Source organism: Clarias gariepinus, chromosome 22, assembly GCF_024256425.1.
Source record: "Clarias gariepinus isolate MV-2021 ecotype Netherlands chromosome 22, CGAR_prim_01v2, whole genome shotgun sequence".
NCBI lineage: Eukaryota > Metazoa > Chordata > Actinopteri > Siluriformes > Clariidae > Clarias > Clarias gariepinus.
The window spans coordinates 6,968,602-6,988,304 of record NC_071121.1 but is presented as its reverse complement, the minus strand read 5'-3'; the positions used below and the strand labels follow the sequence as shown (position 1 = coordinate 6,988,304).

Below are 19,703 nucleotides of genomic sequence, written 5' to 3'. Positions count from 1 at the left end.
ATTTCAGACTCCACCGGCCAGCCTTCACTCCCCACATGCATCAATGAGCCTTTGGCCGCCCATGACCTTGTCAGCAATTTTTCCTTCCTTAGACCACTGCAGTGATGGAGTTGTTCTGACCCGCTCCTCTGCCCTTGTTTGTCTGGTTGCCCATTTTTTCTGCTTCCACCATATCGGCTTCAGGGAAACAATGTTCATTGCTTAACATATTCCACATATAACACTTCCAGGTGCCATTGAAACAAGATAATCAGTGTTATGTACAGTGCTGTGAAAAAGTATTACCTGTTTTTTTTTGTTTTTGTTTTTTTGCAGATTTTATTCAGATTATTAAACAGAATTATGAAATAACCCATGTGCCTCGTTTTTGGAAAGCTGAATTAAATTTCACTTACCACACTCAGGCTTGATTAATGGCAGATCTACCAGATGGAAACCTAAATATGGCACAAAAAAAAAATAGGCAAGGGCAAAAACTTTTTTAAAGCACTGTATATACTGTACACATACACACCACAACCTCATACTCGACAAAAACAGTTTAAGATTCATCCAAGCTCATTTTAATAGTACAGATTTTAGCTGCTGCTTTAATAATAAATACTGCTTTCTTCTTATCCCTGGACTATTTACTGAACATCCTTTAAATACTTACAACTGTTTAATTTTATAGTTAGTTTAAAAGGTATTAATTTCAGTTTAAAAAGTATTAATCAGTATAAAAAGGTATTAATTTATGATAGCCATTGTTGCCCTAACAAGGTTGGGATGTTTGGTTTCCTTTTAAGATTTCTTCACGTCTTCTCGCTGACTGTTTACTTGACCCGTCTGTTATCTACTTACACCATCTCTAGTTTGCTCACTCGGTATCAAAATTTGCATCTAAATTTGTATAAAGCTGTTTTATGACCATTATATAAAGTATGTACACTTACTGTATAATAAATTATTAAATTTGATTATAGGTTAGGGACAGTCTTTCATTTTACAATCTTCTATATTAAAGAATTCATCATTCCCTAATACAAATTTTTCGCCAAATGGAAAGTAAAATGCTACTAGAAACAAAGTATGCATCTTATCTTGTAATTAAAGAAACACAGACATGAAGATAAAAAAACAAAATGTATTAATTATGTACAACTTGAACAAACCCCCAACAGAATTTGCATTAGGCATGGGTTTAACATATGGTTTAAATTACAGCATCCAGTCATTGTGACAAAACAAACAAGGCCAGTTAGTCTACACACCAGTGAGATTCTTCCAGTAAGTGGCCTGACTAACATCTGCTGTAAAATCCCTCCTAGTGTCAGAAGTCTCAGGAAGTATTTGCTGTATGAATGTCTCACAATCAAACAGGAAAACACAAGTTCTAAAAAAAAAAAAAGAAAGAAAAAAAAAAAAAAAAGAGGCAATGACAAGTCCATTTTTCCCAACGTTAGCCAAAGAAAAATTCCAGTGCTCGACTCGGAGGATGCTTGTGGATTGTCAGATTATTCAATATGATTAAGGAAAATGTTAACAGCTTTTTTCTTTACAGTAGTTTTTTTTTTCTTCCTTTTTTTTGGTAAAATGGGTAGGAAAATCCGGTAGGGATTTTTTTTGTGGGGGTGGGGAGTTATAAATCATAACCTCACATTAGTGCTGTAATGTCATATCAATGTTAACCAGTGTTCCTCTGTATAGTAATCCAAGCAAGATTTTATCTGTACTCAAAACAAAATGTATCCTGACTTATCAAGATTTACAACAAAACTGTGCATACATCCACTGTGCTCAAATCAACCATTACAGATCTTGTATGTCCTCCCGAAACAGCCAAGGTAAAACCCTGGAGGTCTCTCACACACACACACCTCACATTGTATTTCTGTTCCAATACTTTTTAAAGAATTCTACAAAACCGCATCGGAAAAATGTTAATTTTTTAAATGTTTTCCACACACTATGCAGACCCGTGTGTCAGATACTGGAATACTGGAAAAACTGGAAGTTACTCGGACAGTAAACAGAAAACTACGCTTTGAGAATTTCATTCATGCAAGGAACTAAACAGTCAGTAGTACCTTCCCATTGGCTTCAATTAAAATCTATAAAATACATGATGAAAAAATATCATAGAAGGTTGTAGATTATAAATGTTACATTATAAATAAGCAGATACATCAATGCATTATTTTTTACATGAACCATTTACAGGACGCTTCTGAAAGTGGAACAGCAGTCACTTTCTGCCACTTCTCCAAAGGTACAATAGTGCAGTTCATAAAATCCTATTGATAGAAGACCAGTTGGGTATAGAGCATGCTCGAAAAGGGGAAATAAAAATAAAAACAAACAAAACTGAACCAAGTATGAATGAATTATGCTACATTTCTTGCCCTAAATTTGATGTCTGCACAGCATTATATATTGTACACATCATCTTAGTATCATTAATTAATGGCCATAACCTGAATGAGCATTAATCTCACAGTGTCCTGAACAGCTACATTATATATGTAAAAAAAAAATTAAAAAAAAAAAAAAAAAAAATTGGGGGGGAAAAACCCACCTCTCTGATAAACAGTCAACCGCACATAAATCTCAATGCGTATAAGAAACATGCCTTTTTGTACAGCAAGTCTAGGTCGCGATATTGATCAGTTAAATAATCGAGTCTTGAATTCATGTTCATACAAGCATTTTCTCAGCAACCTGATATTTACATTTAACTCCTCAAACACAATTTATTTCCTTGAACGGTGTGACAGCGAAAAACTACACTGCAACCCGGCCTCGCTGACAGTGTCACAGTCTATCAGATTCTTTACTTTGTCCTTTTTCTATGCCAAAGGCAGATAAAATCAGAAATCACAACCTCACCACCACAGTTTAGAACAAGCTATGATTCAGATACAACATACTGTATGGGCTAAAAGACACACACAGAATAAGACCGCATATACATCCATGCTCATACACAAAAGTTCATTTTCAAGGGCAAAATTGTTTAAAAAAAAAAAAAAAAAACTAAAAACAAACAAAAATAAAAAACAGTTGCGTCACAGTTAATGAATTTATCTTGCCTTGGAAAGAAAACAAACAAAAAAAAATGTCCATGCGGTGGAAGTGTGTAGAGTCGATGTGATGGATACGGACACTAACAGACCGGATCCCATGGAGGGATTGAAGAACAGCTGGAGTGGCCTAAAGCTCAGTAGTTTTGGCTAAAAAGGTGAGGTAGTCCCTGTCACGACTTTATAAAAACGGTGTCTGAAACTGGCAGGTCACTCTGTGTCCGTCTCTGGGAGAGCGGCAACCCGCGTGTGCATCACATCTTAACATCCTCCTGCACGCTGAGCTGTGAGAGCGTCTTCTTAATGCGCAGCGCTGTGAGTCTGGCTGCTCCGTTAGCGTACCAGCACTCGCGCATGATCTTCCCCATCACCCTCAATGCCTAGACAAAACACACACACTTATGATCAACATTTTAAAGCCTTTAAACGATACTTAGAATGAAGGGGTGCTAAACGGAGTGTATACCTCATAGCTCTGCCACCAATTGGGCACATTGGGTCGCAATCTCTGGTCACACACAACCTTTCTCATCTCTTCAATGGAAGGGTCAGAGGGCACCAGGTCGTAGTAAGGCAGCTGGTACTCCTCATGGACGCCTGTTGGAATAAAGCAACGGTAAAACAAAGTCATGATTTACAGTCAGTGATGACTAAAACCATTATCGGAACTTGCAAATACCGACATCTGCAATGTGAGAAGGAAAAAAAAAACAACCAAAAAAATTTTTAATACACTCCTATACCGATCAGCAATACGCAAAAGAAAATTAAAATATAAACAACTTAATCTATTGCGAATATAATGATTGACTCATGTACTGGTGAACCATCTGGAAACCACTTACTTTAATCATAAACAGAACACAATTGTTAAGACAGATTTTAGCAATGACAACAAAATAAGCGCTTTAGTTCATAGTTTTAGTGCTTTTAGTGATCTTACCTCCAGCATTACACCGTCTCGCTATCTCCCAGTACACCAGTCCTAATGCATAGATATCAGCACACTTAAATGAATCAAAATGCTTCATGTTGATAGTTTCATCCAGCACCTCCGGGGCCATATATCTTAAAAACAAGCAGTTTTAAAATTAAAGTATTTGTAATGTGTCCTTCCAAACATTTTCAACCATTTAAACAGAGCTGGAGCAGTACCTTTTGGTGCCCACCCTCTGATTAGGGGCGATGTCAATAGTATCAGTGACAGACTCGTGACGTACAGCCAGCCCCAAGTCTGCTATGGCGCAGGTGCCATTTTTCTTTACCAGGATGTTTTTAGATTTGAGATCTCTGTGTGCAATTCCAGGCTTTCCTTTAGGACAAAAAAATAGTGCAGTTTAAAAACAAACAAAAGCAAAAAAATACCTTAACAAAGAATCAAACATGTGGACATTTTACCCTGTGTGCCGAGGATCTCCATATGGAGGTGTGCAAGACCACTAGCGGCTGAAAGAGACAACTTGATCATGCCTTCGATGGTGACTGAGTAGAGGTTCAGGTAGTCAAACAGAGAGCCGTGTTCATGATAGTCTGATACCAGCCAAAGCTGAGTCCAGGTGCCATTGTCTACATGAGGACAAATGGGAAGTCAGAACAAACTAGGAATAATCTTATTTTTCAAAATAAAAAATAACAATAAATACAATGTTTTACATGATAAGTTATAAAGAGAAAAAAAAGGGGGGGGGGACAAACAAACAAAAAAAGTTTTAAGCTTCTGAAGTTTTGTTCAGAACATAAACTTGACTCCTACATAATTTACACACAACAAAAAAACTGTCATACTGCTGAGCTAACCTGTTCTTGTTTAACCAGTCAGTGTGGTGATACGTGAATAGCCACACAAAAGAATCACTGAAATCCCCCCCCAAACTCTGTAGACCATGAAGTCCAATCTAAAACCAGAGTCTGGCCTGCAGAGCTAAACTGCGGTTGGATAACGTAATGCAACACTTACCGAGCTTTTACAAAAACCTGTCTCTCATCGAGTGCATTTCACATAAATCTTCTTGCTTTTATTATTTTATAATTTTAAATAAATGTTTACTTTTTATTAATATATTTTATCTTTAAAAAATATATTTACTTGCAATAACCCGGTTCTACATGTACCATCTCCTCTTTTGGACTCTACACCCAACTCGCAAAAAATGCTGGTTCATAAAACAGACTGCTGCACCCTTCACTTTCAGTGAAACAAAGGCCACATTTGAAGGAATCTTCAAAATGCAAACACTTGAACACTTACCCTTGTTGTCTGCTGCAATGAATCCTAAAATGTTCTCGTGCCGGAGCATTATGGTCTGGTAGATCTCAGCCTCTCTAAACCAGGAGCGCTCCTCTCTGGAAGAGAAGATCTTCACAGCCACGTCTCCTCCTCTCCACTTCCCTCTCCACACCTCCCCGAAGCGGCCCTTTCCTATAATTTCTTGAAGAACAATAGTCCTTGCCACGGTCCTTTGCACGAACAGAGGTAAACCTGCGAAGCATGTAGCAAACCAGAACTTAAGCATGTTCTGGTACAAACACACTGAAAATGTGACTGAAGAAATGCGGTGGGACTGACCAGACCCAGAGCCAGAGGTTGACAAGTCAAATATGAGGTCCTGCAGGGTTTTGTCTTTGGCTAGGTAAAGGTGATCACATGAAGGATCTTCTACATCTAGCCTCTGCCGGTGGTTGTAGTTCCTCTGGTGGTGCTGGAACAGGAAGACTCCGATGATCAGCAGGAGACAGAAGACAAAGACTGGTCCTGCTATGACCGCTACTAACTCCACTGGACCCCAGCTGTCATGCTTACCGATCACTGCAAAAGAGAATTAACTCTTGGTTAGTGACTATAGTTGTTAAAAAGGGTGTGCCACAGAGCAACCATTTAATCAAGTAACAAAGCAATAATTACTGAGAAACTCACCATTAGGGACCTGTGGGTCGACGCTGTTACAGTAGTCTGTGTAGCAGCAGTGCGTGTTGAGCACTCCCTCCGCACTCAGACAGTAGATGGGCTGACCAGGTGGGATTAGACTCTCACGTGGGATACAGATGCGCACATGCTGCTCCTGGCCCTTAATGTAGGAGGTGGAGGCCATACAGGCCCCATCTGTCTCGCACTCATAGCCACTTTTTTCACAGTTGGTACAGTTACACTTCAAAGCTGCAGAGACAAAAAATTTAATTGATTCAGAGAAGCTGTTGCATACTTAAAAATCAGCTTAAAAAGCATAATCGATTTAATCATAGCTTGTCTGGCACCATACACCTGCGAAAACCCCAAAATGAACTATTACCGATTACCCATTAACACAAACTAACCATTACCCACTGCATTTCTCCTAGAAAATTTGAACATGAAAAATGCTGATGCAGCATTTCTGAGTCCTAATACCCAATAATTTATAGGCAAGCATCTTTAAAATGGAACTTCTAAAGAGAATTTTAGACTTTTGTTTAGCCCAGAGAATTTTTGTCTTTTTTGGATTTTATTTAACCAACTATACAAGCATGACTGAGCATTAAATATATATTTTTAAAAGTGGCACTTTTTTTTTAATGTCTATTTCCACTTCTCAGTATTATCATCATTACCACCACCACCCTACTATTACTACTACTACTACAAATAATAATAATAACAATAATACAAGTATTTTGTGAGTTCATAATTTTTACGATGTTGTTCCAATATTCCAGTAGTTGTAAAAATCTACACCTTTTAAAAGTCATGTTAACTTTTGTCCTGTATTATATGTCCAAAAACCCAAATGCACAGTTTTTATATCTTCAGACAAATAGAGAGAAGATGTAGGTGATGAACTCATGGACCCCAGTACATGACCGGTTGCAGGTGCAGGTCTGGTGCCACCAGGGGGCGAGCAAAGTCAATACGACACTGCATGCAATTGAGAAGGTGTCACTGTTAGTTCAAGCAGAGGCCATGAACGCGGGCACCAGTTTACCACCGGGCTGCATAACATGAAACCGAATCCGCCACTGCAGATGAATCCAAACAGACTGTGGAGCTGAAACAGACTGCAGCACAGTGCTGATGGCACGGAGCAATACGTCATTATGCACAGTAGCTCGAAAGAAAAATAAATAAAATAAAAACACGATTAAAAATCAAACGCAAATCGGGATTAAAGAGTAAGGCATAAACAAAGAAGTCTTAGTATCCCACTTCCTCTTTTCTTAAACATGCATTTATTCTCAAGTAGATGATCTATTAAGCAACTTTGATTTTCAAGGGCATCCGAACAGACGTGTCCCATTGTCCTGGCACGTAAGCCACGTTTTATAACTATTTTTAAGTGTCATTGCTGACTGAAAGTGACTGGGATTAGAGGGGGGCCCCGGCGTCTCTGGCACACGGAGGCAGCTCAGACGAGAGGTTGAGGTCATCGCTGGGGGGAGGGTAGGCCTGCCTGTCACGCTTCACTCACACCCTGCTCTTATCAGCCCCAGAGCTCAGCCACCAACAATGGTAGGCCACTTAGGACAAATTGTGCTGGTTTTCAAAAATAACAGGATTTGAAAACCAGGATCTGTAACGGTGACATGACCCTGGGAGTGGAAAAAGCTGATTTTTCTGTTAATCCAAGAACTTTACACCACAGTCCTTTGTAGGACTGCTAAACTATAATCCCTACTTCGCTTTGCTCCGTCAACACACTTCAACTTCTGATGTTTGTACAAGACTTATATTGGTAGATCCTGTCCTTGGCACACACATACAAACGTACTCACTTCTCGTTTAGTTTCTTTTTTGTTTCACACTTTGGACTCTTGGAAAGGTTTAAACTGATTTTACTCAATGCACTTCCACTTCATTTCTCACACATGGATTGCACAAGACATGACACAGAAGCTGCCTGGCCACACCCTTTCATATGTGTACAAGCGATAGTGTTTGTTACTATTGTTGTTGACTCACCTAATTTGAGAGCTTTGACAGTGCTGAATATTTTAACAGTCGTGGCAATAATACTCGACTGAAAGAAACAATGAGGGAGAGAAAGCAAGAACATGAGTGAGTAAGTAAGTGAGTGAGTGAGTGACTGAGTGAGCAATGGAGGGAGGAACGGGTGTGCGTGTGTGTGTGCGTGTGTGTGTGCGTGTGTCTCTCTCTCTCTCTGTATACACAGTGATTGTTGAATGGCTGTGTTCTTTAAGGCATAAAAACTGTACTGCCAGTAACTGGCAGTGGAGCAGATCCAAGTTAACTGTTCACATGCACCAGGAATTTCCTGAATATTGCACAGGGGTGACCAGGCCCAGATAAAGTGGAAAAAAACAACTCTGTGCCATTTCCTCCCAATCATTGCACTAATATAGTGCTTTTCCATCAGGCAGCATGGCAAGGCTTGCCAAATTACCCACACTGGCACCATGCCCCCCCCCCTTTCCCCCCATGAAGAATTTGGTTGCCCTTTTTGCTCAGGTACTATGCAAGCTGCACTGACTGGTCAAATGCAGTCACAGAGACATTCAGAGTAACTGTTCTTACATCAAATGCTCGAGTAGAACGTTAGATCTGTCTGCTTAAGTTATTTTTTCTGACAGATAAAAAAAAAAAAAAAAAAAAAAACATTTTGGATTTATCTCCATTAATCTCACATTTCTTTGCATTTGTTAAGTATAAGGGTCGTCCAAGTCAAGCTGGGACTTGTGATGAATCCGCCACCTCTCTAATCCAAAAGGTCTGTCCAGCCACGATATTTATAACCATTACAGTATCTAGCCGTATGTACTACCTAGTGCCCTCTACCATAGTATAGAAAAAGTTGAGACGCAGCTGCACAGCTCAGTGATCTAGTCTGGTAATGTTTGTGCGTCAGCGTCTCTGTTTTTTGCTAAAGATTAAAATATTGGCATACTTGGCTGTGTTTGGCTGCAGGGTCGACCATTAAGTGAAATTTTGTTCCTGTGTATATTCACTAAAGATTAAAATATTGGCATGCTTGTGTTTGGGTGCGTGAAATTCCATTAAAACTGCACGCACAAGCACTGAGGAAACATGACCTCATCGAAACCCAGGCTTGCGGTCCAATTACCCTTAACAGTGCACGTATCACCAGAAATAAATAAATAAAATGAAAGAGCTACCACTGCATTCCTCTGAATCTTAAACAATTGCTTTTGACTGAACTGAGATTTAAAGGGCAACTATGTGGACAACCAAATGTACATCGCTGGTGTAGTATATGGTTATAGCGTGCACTAGTGGACGAATTGCTTTGAAGAGCATGAACACATCTCCATGTGTGCTGTCTGTATGTGGCCTGTGGTATGGACTGTGGTCAGGTCCAGTGGTGATATTCGTCAAAAACACCACACAGCAAAGCTCCAGCTCTCTCTCAGAGGACAGCACCTTCCTGAGGAACACCTCACTAACCGGCAAACAGATAGAAAATTGTTTTTGTCAGCCACGGTGTAAACAAGGGCAATGAGATCACTGAATTGCCCGTCATTACAAATAACTCATGTCAACATATGATCTCTTAACATATAACGACTACAGACAGTAAATAGAGCATAAGCTCGAAATAGCAAGCTGCTGAAATGTCTCGGTTATAAACAATGGTTTTGAATTCACCGAGCTAAAAGAGGTGACACGGCGAAAATGTCACAATTCCCAACTGTGACTGCCAAATCAAAGTGTCTAATATGGCATCTGATTGAAACTAAAGGCACTGAACAGGGTGTAAATGAGTATGCTCTTGGATACACATAATTGGTGCCCTTACACTGGCCCTTTGTTTGGAGATTAGGCAGACATGAGGAGGGACTGGCCTCACTGTGCCTCAACAAAGAGCACGAATGGCCTGTGAGGAGAGGGGCTGTTAGGGGCTGGACGACGACCCACCCCCACCATGGGCCTTGCACTGCTGCTGGGGGAGGAAAGAGGCAGATACAGGACAGGGTTGGGGGCAGGGATCCCACTGCTCTCGGCATTACAATGCAGTTTTGGCCGAGGGGGCCAGCTGCGACAGTCATTAAAACCCAGTCTAGACTTTGAATTAACCCGTAGGAAAGAGAGAATTCTGTAAAATCCCTGGCCCAGGGATCTCGCTGGCAGTGTGAAGTTCTTATCATTCCATTCTTGTTCAGACAGGAAGTGACAGACATGCAGGGAAGAAGGGGTGTGTGCGTGTGTGAGTGTATGGGGGAGTGTGCTGTTAACATTAAGTGCAAGTCTGAACGATCGGAGTGGGGTTTAGAGAGACGATGAAACCGCAAATGGATCTGGCATAAATAATTGCATATTACCGGTAAAGTGACTAAGGCCTGTGCAGGCCAAATATTTCCCCAACCCCAGAGCAATCTTGGGGTGCAAATACAATCATTTGGAGAAAACTACAAAATGATAAACCGTAATTTCTTCCTATTTATTTTTTAAAAGGTGTGGTTCTGGGCTCGCTCAGTTCCTACTGTGGCTTCCATCCGAATAATTAAAGTCCATCATCCTCCTTTTGTGTCATACAGAACAGGATGCCGGGGGCCAGAGGGAGCAAGCCGACTACGAGAGTGCTGTTACCCAAGATGCAAAAGGCTGAAATGAGATCCATAGAGCCCCCAGACAGGGAGCTGATTAAGACATGCTGACGCCACCAGACAGAGCATGCACACACACTCCTGTGCACCAACACACACACACTTACAAAATCAATACAGTGGAAGGAGGAGCATCCTTTCTGTTCTCGTAGTCAAGTTACCTGTCTGGTCCAAAAGCAGAAACCTTTTTCACCCCAGGAATCATAAGACCTTATCTATCCAATATGTATACCCCCTAGGTGATTCAGTCATTCAGTCGTGTGCAACGTAACCTGAGGAATAACATGGCGCGATTTTGAAATTAACAAAGTGGTAAACATAGCTATTAAATCACTTAAATGAATTGATGCTGAGATCCATGTTATGTGCGAGATTAGGGGATATAGCAGGCTTTTAAACTATCCTTAATTGTGCAGGAAACACTGTACTAAAGATACAAGCAAACCAAGCTTCCCTTTGATTACCGAGGCATCCTCAGAGAATTGCTAAATTTAACATGTGACTATAATGAACGCGTACTGCATCAGGAAAAGCCACATTTTCAAAATTAAATAGCCCTGTGTGGCCATGGGAGTTTGTTCCGATTACCCCTGGCCTACATCTTTACAAGGGAAAAAATTTTTATCTTTTGCACCGGATTTGGTAGCATTGCTTGTCTTATCCGCCCTGTTCCAGAGTGCACGCGATATCACGAAATTATAGAAACCAAACAGGCGGGCCATTATGTCATTAAGCTAAAAAGATGATAAACAAACAAGACACACAAAAAAGCCTCTGAACAAACAGATCAAGTCGGGTCAAGTAAAGGCTAAGTGCAGTTAGGCTGAGCTGCTTGCTGGCCCCTCAGGTCATTAGCAAGGTCATTAAAGAAGCGAAGCCAGATCTCGATCTTCTGTGACCGTGAACTCGACCCCTACAGTCAAAGGCTAACCCGCAGCCTTCGATTCAAAACACTTACACTGAGATACACAGAAATCTCCGCCCACGCAAACCCACATATATCCCTTTCCTCTGGAGCTCAGGCGCCAGCTTCCTGAACAAGCAGACACATGCTAAATAAACTGTTTTTTAATGTCCGTTTTTATTAAATTTTTTATACCTTTATTCTGACATTAGGGTGTTCTCACGCCAGCTGCCGTACTTTGGCTCCGTCTTGATGCTGCCTGTCAGTTGTCTCAGTCTTGAGGTCTTAATTACTCTGTAAATTTGAAGCGTTCCAGACACACCCTTATTTTTGGGCTCTTAATACTATTTTTAAAAACCACAAGACCAGCTCATAGATTACAGTTCTACCACCAAATCCGAAAAAAAAAAAAATAAAAAAAAAAATTATATATATATATATATATATATACATACATATACATACTTCATACACATTTCTCAACCACAGTATGAAAAGATGTGCTTCTGTTAAAGATAAGGCAATTTCCCAAAGGTTCGTTCGGTTTGCTGAAAAGTGAAACAACTAGAAAACACAGAGATGCACCCTGCCTCCAGGGTACCTGGCTCATTGCTGCTCTATTACGCCGATGCCGTTTTCTTACACAGCACTGTGAGGAGCGTCACACGGCAGTGTGAGCGCTCCAGCCTTCATGACAGGCTGCTTCCAGGTCCATCAGCCTGATTACGCTGTAATCGAGTCAGCGTGGCTGCTGAGCGCAGAGTAAGAAATGCACTCCTCTGCCACACACACGCACGTCTAACCAATTTCTTAAACACTTACTGTTTTAAATGGTATCTCATACTTTAAGTAAAGAACCCTCACAGGTTTAACAGCAACAGGACTGTTAGCATGGCTACCTAATGTTTGCTAGCTAGCTCTCCAAGTTTGAGGGCGTTTGCACATTAGGCTTGATTGATTTGTGCCCGGGAACGATTGTTCTCCTTCCCACTCCCCCCGCTGGCTGGCATTCACATTTATTTTTGCTCTCCTTTTCAAGTACACTTGTAAATACCGACTTGTGTATTTACAGCCTCCAATACAGCAGGTGGCAGTAACATACTTGGGCTGCCATTAAAAACAAGATATTTCAGAGAAATCTAAACAGTGATATACTTCCGTTCTCAGTTATGATCAGCTTCCATCTCCAATATCTGATTTTGCATGGTTCCTAAATGGGAATGCTGGTGTTTTGACAGATCAGAATTTACCAAGACTTCGGGGGTCAAGTGTTTCTCAAAAGCCAAAACTCCAGACTAATCTAAAATCCCTAAAGCATACAGAATACAATTAAAGACAACAGATAATACCGGAGGTAAAGTTCATGCAGCTAGCTAAAAGCTAGTCCCTGCTGCTGTTTCCTTCTGTTAGCTAACTAGTAAAGTTAGCTAGCTCCAGGTAAAGGCAGTGAAATGACATGTAAATGTAATTAATAAAAATATTTGCTGACTTACAGTAGTGTAACAAAAATAACTGTTTATGCCAACACACCGTTACCAATACAGCATGTAATACTATAACACCTTAAATCTACCATTATATTTAAAAGTTTATATGAACTCCTGTTTAGCACTTCAATTTTGGGTCAAACTACAGTCACGTGTGAGGCATGGTCCACAAAGTGAGAGTTTTAACCGTGTTCTGGCAGACAGATCTGGGGTTTGTCAGTATGTGGGCCAAATGAAGTGGTAAGTGTGGGCTGTCTATGTGCACCATTACCGTTCCACAGCTTCTCCGGTTTCAACAGGGGGACTGACACTTTGGGCACCTTCACCCCTCCTCAACCCTGGACAAAAACACAGCAGCTGTGCAAACCGCTCTCTAGCAGCCCGATACCTCTCCCAAAAAGCAACAGCCCCCTCACTCACTCACTCAGCCCTGAGCTGATTTCTCATCGGTGCAGGTGGGACCTGTGTGTCCTTCACCTTTCCTTTAAGCCTGGTATTGGAACATGTTCCAGAGTGTTGAGCATAGTGGCCTTGTGTGAACAGAGGGAGGAAACCTTCTTGGAAACAAGATGAGTCCCCCCCCCCAAAAAAAGTGAAAAGATTAGAAGCAATTAGTTGAAAAATGATGGGAAATTCATTGCACAGCTTATCAAGTATCACTAGTATTGCCAAAAACAACAAGAGAAAACTGTTAAATTACACAATACTAGAAAGTACATAAAACCCTTAGTCATACTAGGTCCAATTTTCACTTTGAAAAAAATTAAATAAATAAATAAATAAATAAATATCACACACCAATGTGTGAAAGCTTAAACAAGACCATGCCACCTTTCGTGACCATACATTGCCCATGTTTATGTATGCACCCAATGTAACCAACATTCGTTTGGCCTTACAAAGGCGATGCAGACTTCTTTGACGGGCTTCTGAATGGGGGCCATTGCCCACATTTCCATCACAAAGAGCCAGACTTCAACTCTGACTTCTGTCTGGGTTTGCTGAATGAACAGTTTGCAACTGGCCCACACGAAAACGCCACTCCACACTTCCTACATCTTCTAAAACTGCGCTTCGTTTTTACAGACTCCAAGATTTTAATTATTAACCAGAATCTCAAGTTTAGTGATGTACCACGATTTACAGTGGCACCGTAACAAAATAAATTCCTTCTTCATGTTGTGCTTGGCAACTAAATGCTGATTCTGATGGGTGACTGTCATAAATGGGGAGGTGTTTGACTCCTCTGACTTGTATCAACACATCAGTGAACTACTGATTAGTAAACCAGTTAGAGGAAGAAGAAAGACGAGAAATGTTTCCTGGAACTTGGGAAAAAAATCCAAATAGCAGCCTTGTACATTTTAGATATACAAACAGATATGGTTAGAGTAGAAAAAAATGAAAGCACTTCTAATACCCTACCACACACACTTCTAAAAATCCACACTGTGGTCCACTGTGGGCATGTTTGCAAAGGCAATTTAATTGCATTTGAGCTTGCCTGTATGACATGTCCATCATGTGGCTGAGGATTTTGTTTAAATTTTAAGTGTAATCAGAAAAAAACTATTTTAGCAAATGAGCTTGTGTCCCATAAGGAAGAGTTCTTTCTATTTCTAGTGCATGCATGAGTGTTATCAATTTTCTTCTCAGATTGAAATCTGGTTAAGTACAGGTAATAGGTTATTTAGTGTTGGCTGCGTTTAGGCATGCATGGATAGCAAAGGCAACTTGAAGGAATTAACTTGCTGTTAAATTGTGCAAACCTCATCCTAAACAAATAGCATATGTTAGAAATAAGGGCTTCCTATGTCGCTTTGCTGAGTAATCTTTAAACCCGCTGATTGGAGCCGCATGAACGCAGATGGTATCGTGGTCCTGTGATGAACAGCAGTTCAGCCTGGGAAGCAACACACACACACACACACACACACACACAGCCTTTTCACTGGAGCACCCAACCGGAAAACAACCTTCTTCTTGTTTTCAGCTTAGCAACATTAACAAACCACATGGAGGATATTATTCTCTTCATATTGTGTCAGGTTACACGGCCTGGTGGTGCGTGTGAAATAAATGAGAAAACTCAATTAATTAATAAATTAATTAAAATAATATTAATATTTGCTCTTAAGCGCTGGTGGCCGCGTGAACCACAAAAGGCAACCTGGAAACACGTTTACGCACCGCGCGCGTCTAATTACAGAGGTTTGAACCGGAACAATCCGGATATGCTGTTCGGAAAAAGACACAAGCAACAATGTATCAAAGCGAGTGAGAGCACGAGGACACTTAGTAGCAAATAAACACTATATACCTTAGCCACCAGGCTGTAAACCTCAAACAGCGCCATGATGAGCTCTCTCTCTCTCTTTCTCAGCAGTGCCACTTAATAACCACACACACACACACACACACATATATATATATATCCAGAGTAATGTAAACGCAACAACCACCGCGTACTCACCATCACCCGGCGCTATTAATCCAATCAGCACGAGCGAAGCTAACACGGTTCGTCGCAGAGACATGACTGCGAGATTCCCATCGCTTCGCATTTAACGCATTGGTGGTGTGTGCTATTGATACCGAGACAGCAGCACACTTCATATATATGTTCCCTCTCTCTCTCTTTCTCTCTCTGTCTCTATCTCACACACCAGCAGGTAGGCACTCCGCACACAGCTGCGCTTAAAGGGGCGCGCGCACTTCTTAAAAGGGGAGGGTTTGACTCCATGCGCGCTCCCTTTGTTGTGGCGCGAGCGCTCGTCCACTCAGTCGTGCAGCTTCACCCCCCCCTACACCACCTCCCCCTTTAATATTACTTTATTATATATTTTCTGGTTGTAAATGCAGCACTACCTCTCTCTCTCTCTCTCTCTCTCTCTCTACATTAACACCCTCTAACAAAATAAGTCATGGTGAGTGAATAATGAGAAACAATGCGCTCGTAAAATAGCATTTAAGAAAGAAAGTCTTGCAGGATCAAAAATTATAAGCACGCTGGCTGTACAAATAGGACAAATGCATACATTTTCCAACTAATGTCTTTGCTTTTCAATACTCGGTCCTTCTGTCAACAAGCTTTCGTATTTTTCTTAATAAACAATGTTTTAGGCAGTGAATGCACGGCTGTCTTCACTTCTTCATCAGAAGTGAATCTTCTTCGTCCTTGTAGGGCTGCTTTCAGGGGAACAAAGAGGTGAAGGACTGTAGATCAGGGAGGATGCTTAACCACTTCAAAACAAAGTTTTTGCTGAGGACAAGTGTATGTACATGAATGGTCACGCAGGATCACAACGCCAGCTTTTCAATAAGCGTCTCACTGTAACGAGCGCTGTTGATTGTTGAGCCTTTTTCCTGAAAACTGTAAGAATCAATTTTCCAGCTGATGGTTGACTTTCGAACTTTATTTGCTTGGCGGTTGAGGATGTTTCCGTTCCATACTCTTGTTGACTCTCGGCTCATACAAATAAATCAACGTCTTGTCACATGTAATGATTCTGTTTAAGAAACTATCACCTTCACAAATCACTGCACGCTGCTCTTTTATTGTACTATTTACAAGTAGTAAAAATCCAAACTCCATACACATTGGCCTAAACTCCAAACCCTACAAGTGGAAGGTGACAGTGTTATTCACTAAACCACTGTCTAACTGCATAAAAACAGCATATATGATAGAGCTTAAGGCTGCTATTTAAGCAACCTGGTCTTTACTAATACTTCAACAGTGTCACAGGCTGATCTCTTTCGTGTTGCGTTGCACTGATGCGCTGAGTAATTTGTACCAAAGGATATCTGACCAAGTACTAAGTGCATAAATTAACACATTTTTCTTAATTTATGTATTAGGAATCTTTTCACTTTGTTAAAATTCCAATATTTTGAAACATTGGATTTTTGATTTTCATAAATAAAAAGCTAAATAGAAAAGGATTCATATATATCACATCACGTTACATGTAATGAATCTGAAATATATGAGTACACTTTTTTAATACACTTTTTGAAATAAATTCTGAAAGAGAAGTAAGCTTTGTTACAATATCAACATTTTTCATGATGCACTGTATATTTTCAGAAAGGGATTGTGAAATTTGGAAAAATAACATGTCTTGGTAGAAAATTAGATTTTTTGCATTTGCATGTTCTATGTAATATGGTATGCAAACTTTTGCTCGCGTTGTTTTGTTTTACCGTTTCTCTTTGCATTTGGGTAATGTGTTTATCCAACTGATTAACTATTTCATAAATATGTTTCTCATTTTCAATGTTTTGCATAGAGTACATCACACGTCGACAGCCTTTTTCAGAATTGCTTCTGACATGGTCCGATGTCTGTTTCTCCTTCTCCGTCTACTGCCAGAGGTCATTATCTATATCTCTCACATTAGAGTCTCCCTAAACCCTTTTTGTGAACAGAATGAAATTTCAAAGAGCTTACAGGGTCCCTGCGAATACCCAAAGAGACACTCAAATGTGCAGGAGAACAGAAGATTAGGAGACCTGTGGTGCTCAGTAGCCGAGGATTAATCAAAGCACATGGAAATCTCCTTATTTACTTATTACTCAGCTGACAACTTTGCTCTGAGAACTAAATGAACAAATGTATCTTTGAGAACTTCTACGTGTTTCCCCCGTTGCTAGGATATTCATTGTGTTAAGATGGCAGGGTGGAGAGGGACCTTGTGACTTAAATTTCACACAATAAAAGCATTTATTGCCATCCATCATGCTTTTTTATTAGCCACATGACACCACAGAAATGGAAATTTAATTGAGTGTAGTGCACAGAAAAAACGCTTCTCACTGCATTCTTTCATGACTCTTTCACCATGTCTGATTTATCTGCATACTTCAGGCGTGAATTCATATCCGAAATCGTGAACAGGACCATTTGAGTCAGGCCCCTATGGCAGTATGAAATGAGTTTGTCCAGTGTACAGACACACTCCCTACACAACCCCCACTCCGTTTGACCAAACAGACAGACTGGGCTATTCGGGGAACATTATCTCCCCTAAAGTCTGTGTGAGCACCATCACAGATGGCTATACAGAGAACAGACACATGCGAGCACAGATATAGATAAAACAGCAGACAGAAATCAATGTCCATCCCCTTTAAGACTTATAAAACGATTCTCTTTCACTAACTAGAGAAACTGGACACTTTGACTAATAGTCCTGGTTAGAAGACTTGACTAGTCAAATTACTAGCTCCCAGTGATGAATATGCAGGAAACAGATCCTTCAGGACATGCGTCTAGATAGCCTTGACTAATTTGTGTACAGTAATTACAACATCTTTTCTTGAGTTCAGATTAGGCTACAGTGAAATCTGCACTTGTGTGTGAGTGTGTGAAAAATGAGAGTGTGATCTCGTGGCCTTGTGCATGTGCATCCGTGCTCATGAGCAGGCTTTAATACTAGAAATACTCATTTGGAATGCACATATGCATGAATAAGAGATGCAAGATCTGTTTGTGCTGGGTAAATATAGGCCCGGGTTGAAACTCTACCTGGGAGGATGCATTCAACATTGTATCTATGAATGCTTGTGGAGCACAGAGGTGCGTCTCGGTTACTCCCCGGGGATATCGGGTCCTTGAGTGCCTTTTGTATCGCTTTGAACAGTAACATGATGCACAAACACCCAATGTACAATGCAAAACAAATAGATCAGATTAGGCTGTAACAGAGTCCTGATGACAATAATAAGTCCGTGTTACGTTAATAAAAAAACATGAACCTGGGTTTCAGGGAGCCGAGGTCAGTCTGCTGCTGAACAAAGTAAGAAAGAACTTAAGACCTTTGGATGTAATCTGGAGCTTCTGATGCCCCCTAGTGTTAAAAGGTATGAGCTACATGTGGACCCTTTTTTTAAAAACACCCTACACAGAAGAGAAATCCACTTTTTTTTTTTTTTTTTAGATTGAGCTCCTTTCATTGAAAGTCATTTCCTACATTACTAGTAATGCTGCTTAACTGCCTGTTAAGGTAGTCTAATTGTCCTAATTGGATTGAGCCTTATCTTCACCTATAGAGAATGAGGCAGTAGCTCTTATATCAGTGACTCTGTCCAGCACTTACACCTCCTTACACCATACATTACACTCAAACATCTTTATATTAATGCTACAGCTTTGCATTTGTCCACTCATACACCACTAGCCAAGACGAGTCTCTCTGTAACTGCATTCTGGGATAGCCCAAAAATTTGCATCGACGTCTCCGCTACTTCATCGTTGAATTTCTCCTAATTATGATGTTGCTTAAAAATAATGAGTGACAAAGAGTATTTGGACCTTTTTTCCCCACTCATATTAAACACCACTGTAACTTGTATGCTTGTGTTAATTCTCACAGGAATAATGAAACAAAAACAAAAAAAAAACATCCAAGCAATATGAATGTGCTTCAATTTTTTAATTCTCCTTTAAAGCTACACATGTTGTGTTGCATTAATTTTGGTCAGGAGCTGACTTATTACAGACTAAGATAAATGAAATATTACATCAGCAACTATGAGATGCGTCGAATAACCGAAATATAACATTTTCTTTGTTTAATACTAGTATTTCAGGTGAGAATTACATTTGTTTTTTTTTTGTGCAAAAAACAGTACTAAATAAGTCTTTTACCAATATAAAACATTTTTATAAAAAATTAAACATATAAGCAGTATAAA

The 19,703-nt window shown here is 40.2% G+C and overlaps 1 protein-coding gene across 1 annotated transcript; it reads right to left on the bottom strand.

Moving 5' to 3' along the window:
* Positions 1-1,106: 1,106 nt before the first annotated feature.
* Positions 1,107-15,708, bottom strand: acvr1ba (activin A receptor type 1Ba). The gene is made up of 9 exons (XM_053482705.1): positions 15,478-15,708; positions 5,977-6,216; positions 5,629-5,868; positions 5,311-5,541; positions 4,461-4,628; positions 4,218-4,374; positions 4,006-4,130; positions 3,529-3,659; positions 1,107-3,442 (listed from the first exon to the last, which is right to left on the bottom strand). The coding sequence occupies exons 1-9, from the start codon at positions 15,566-15,568 to the stop codon at positions 3,317-3,319; spliced, it is 1,509 nt and encodes a 502-aa protein (XP_053338680.1). The 5' UTR covers positions 15,569-15,708; the 3' UTR covers positions 1,107-3,316.
* Positions 15,709-19,703: the final 3,995 nt, after the last annotated feature.

Coding starts and splice junctions, on each gene's coding strand:
- acvr1ba (XM_053482705.1), bottom strand. CDS start 15,568: ATGCGAAGCGATGGGAATCTCGCAGTCATGTCTCTGCGACGAACCGTG. Junction 6,217..15,477: donor ATTAATAGCGCCGGGTGATG/GTGAGTACGCGG, acceptor TTGTCTCTGCAG/CTTTGAAGTGTAACTGTACC. Junction 5,542..5,628: donor AACCTCTGGCTCTGGGTCTG/GTCAGTCCCACC, acceptor CATGCTTCGCAG/GTTTACCTCTGTTCGTGCAA.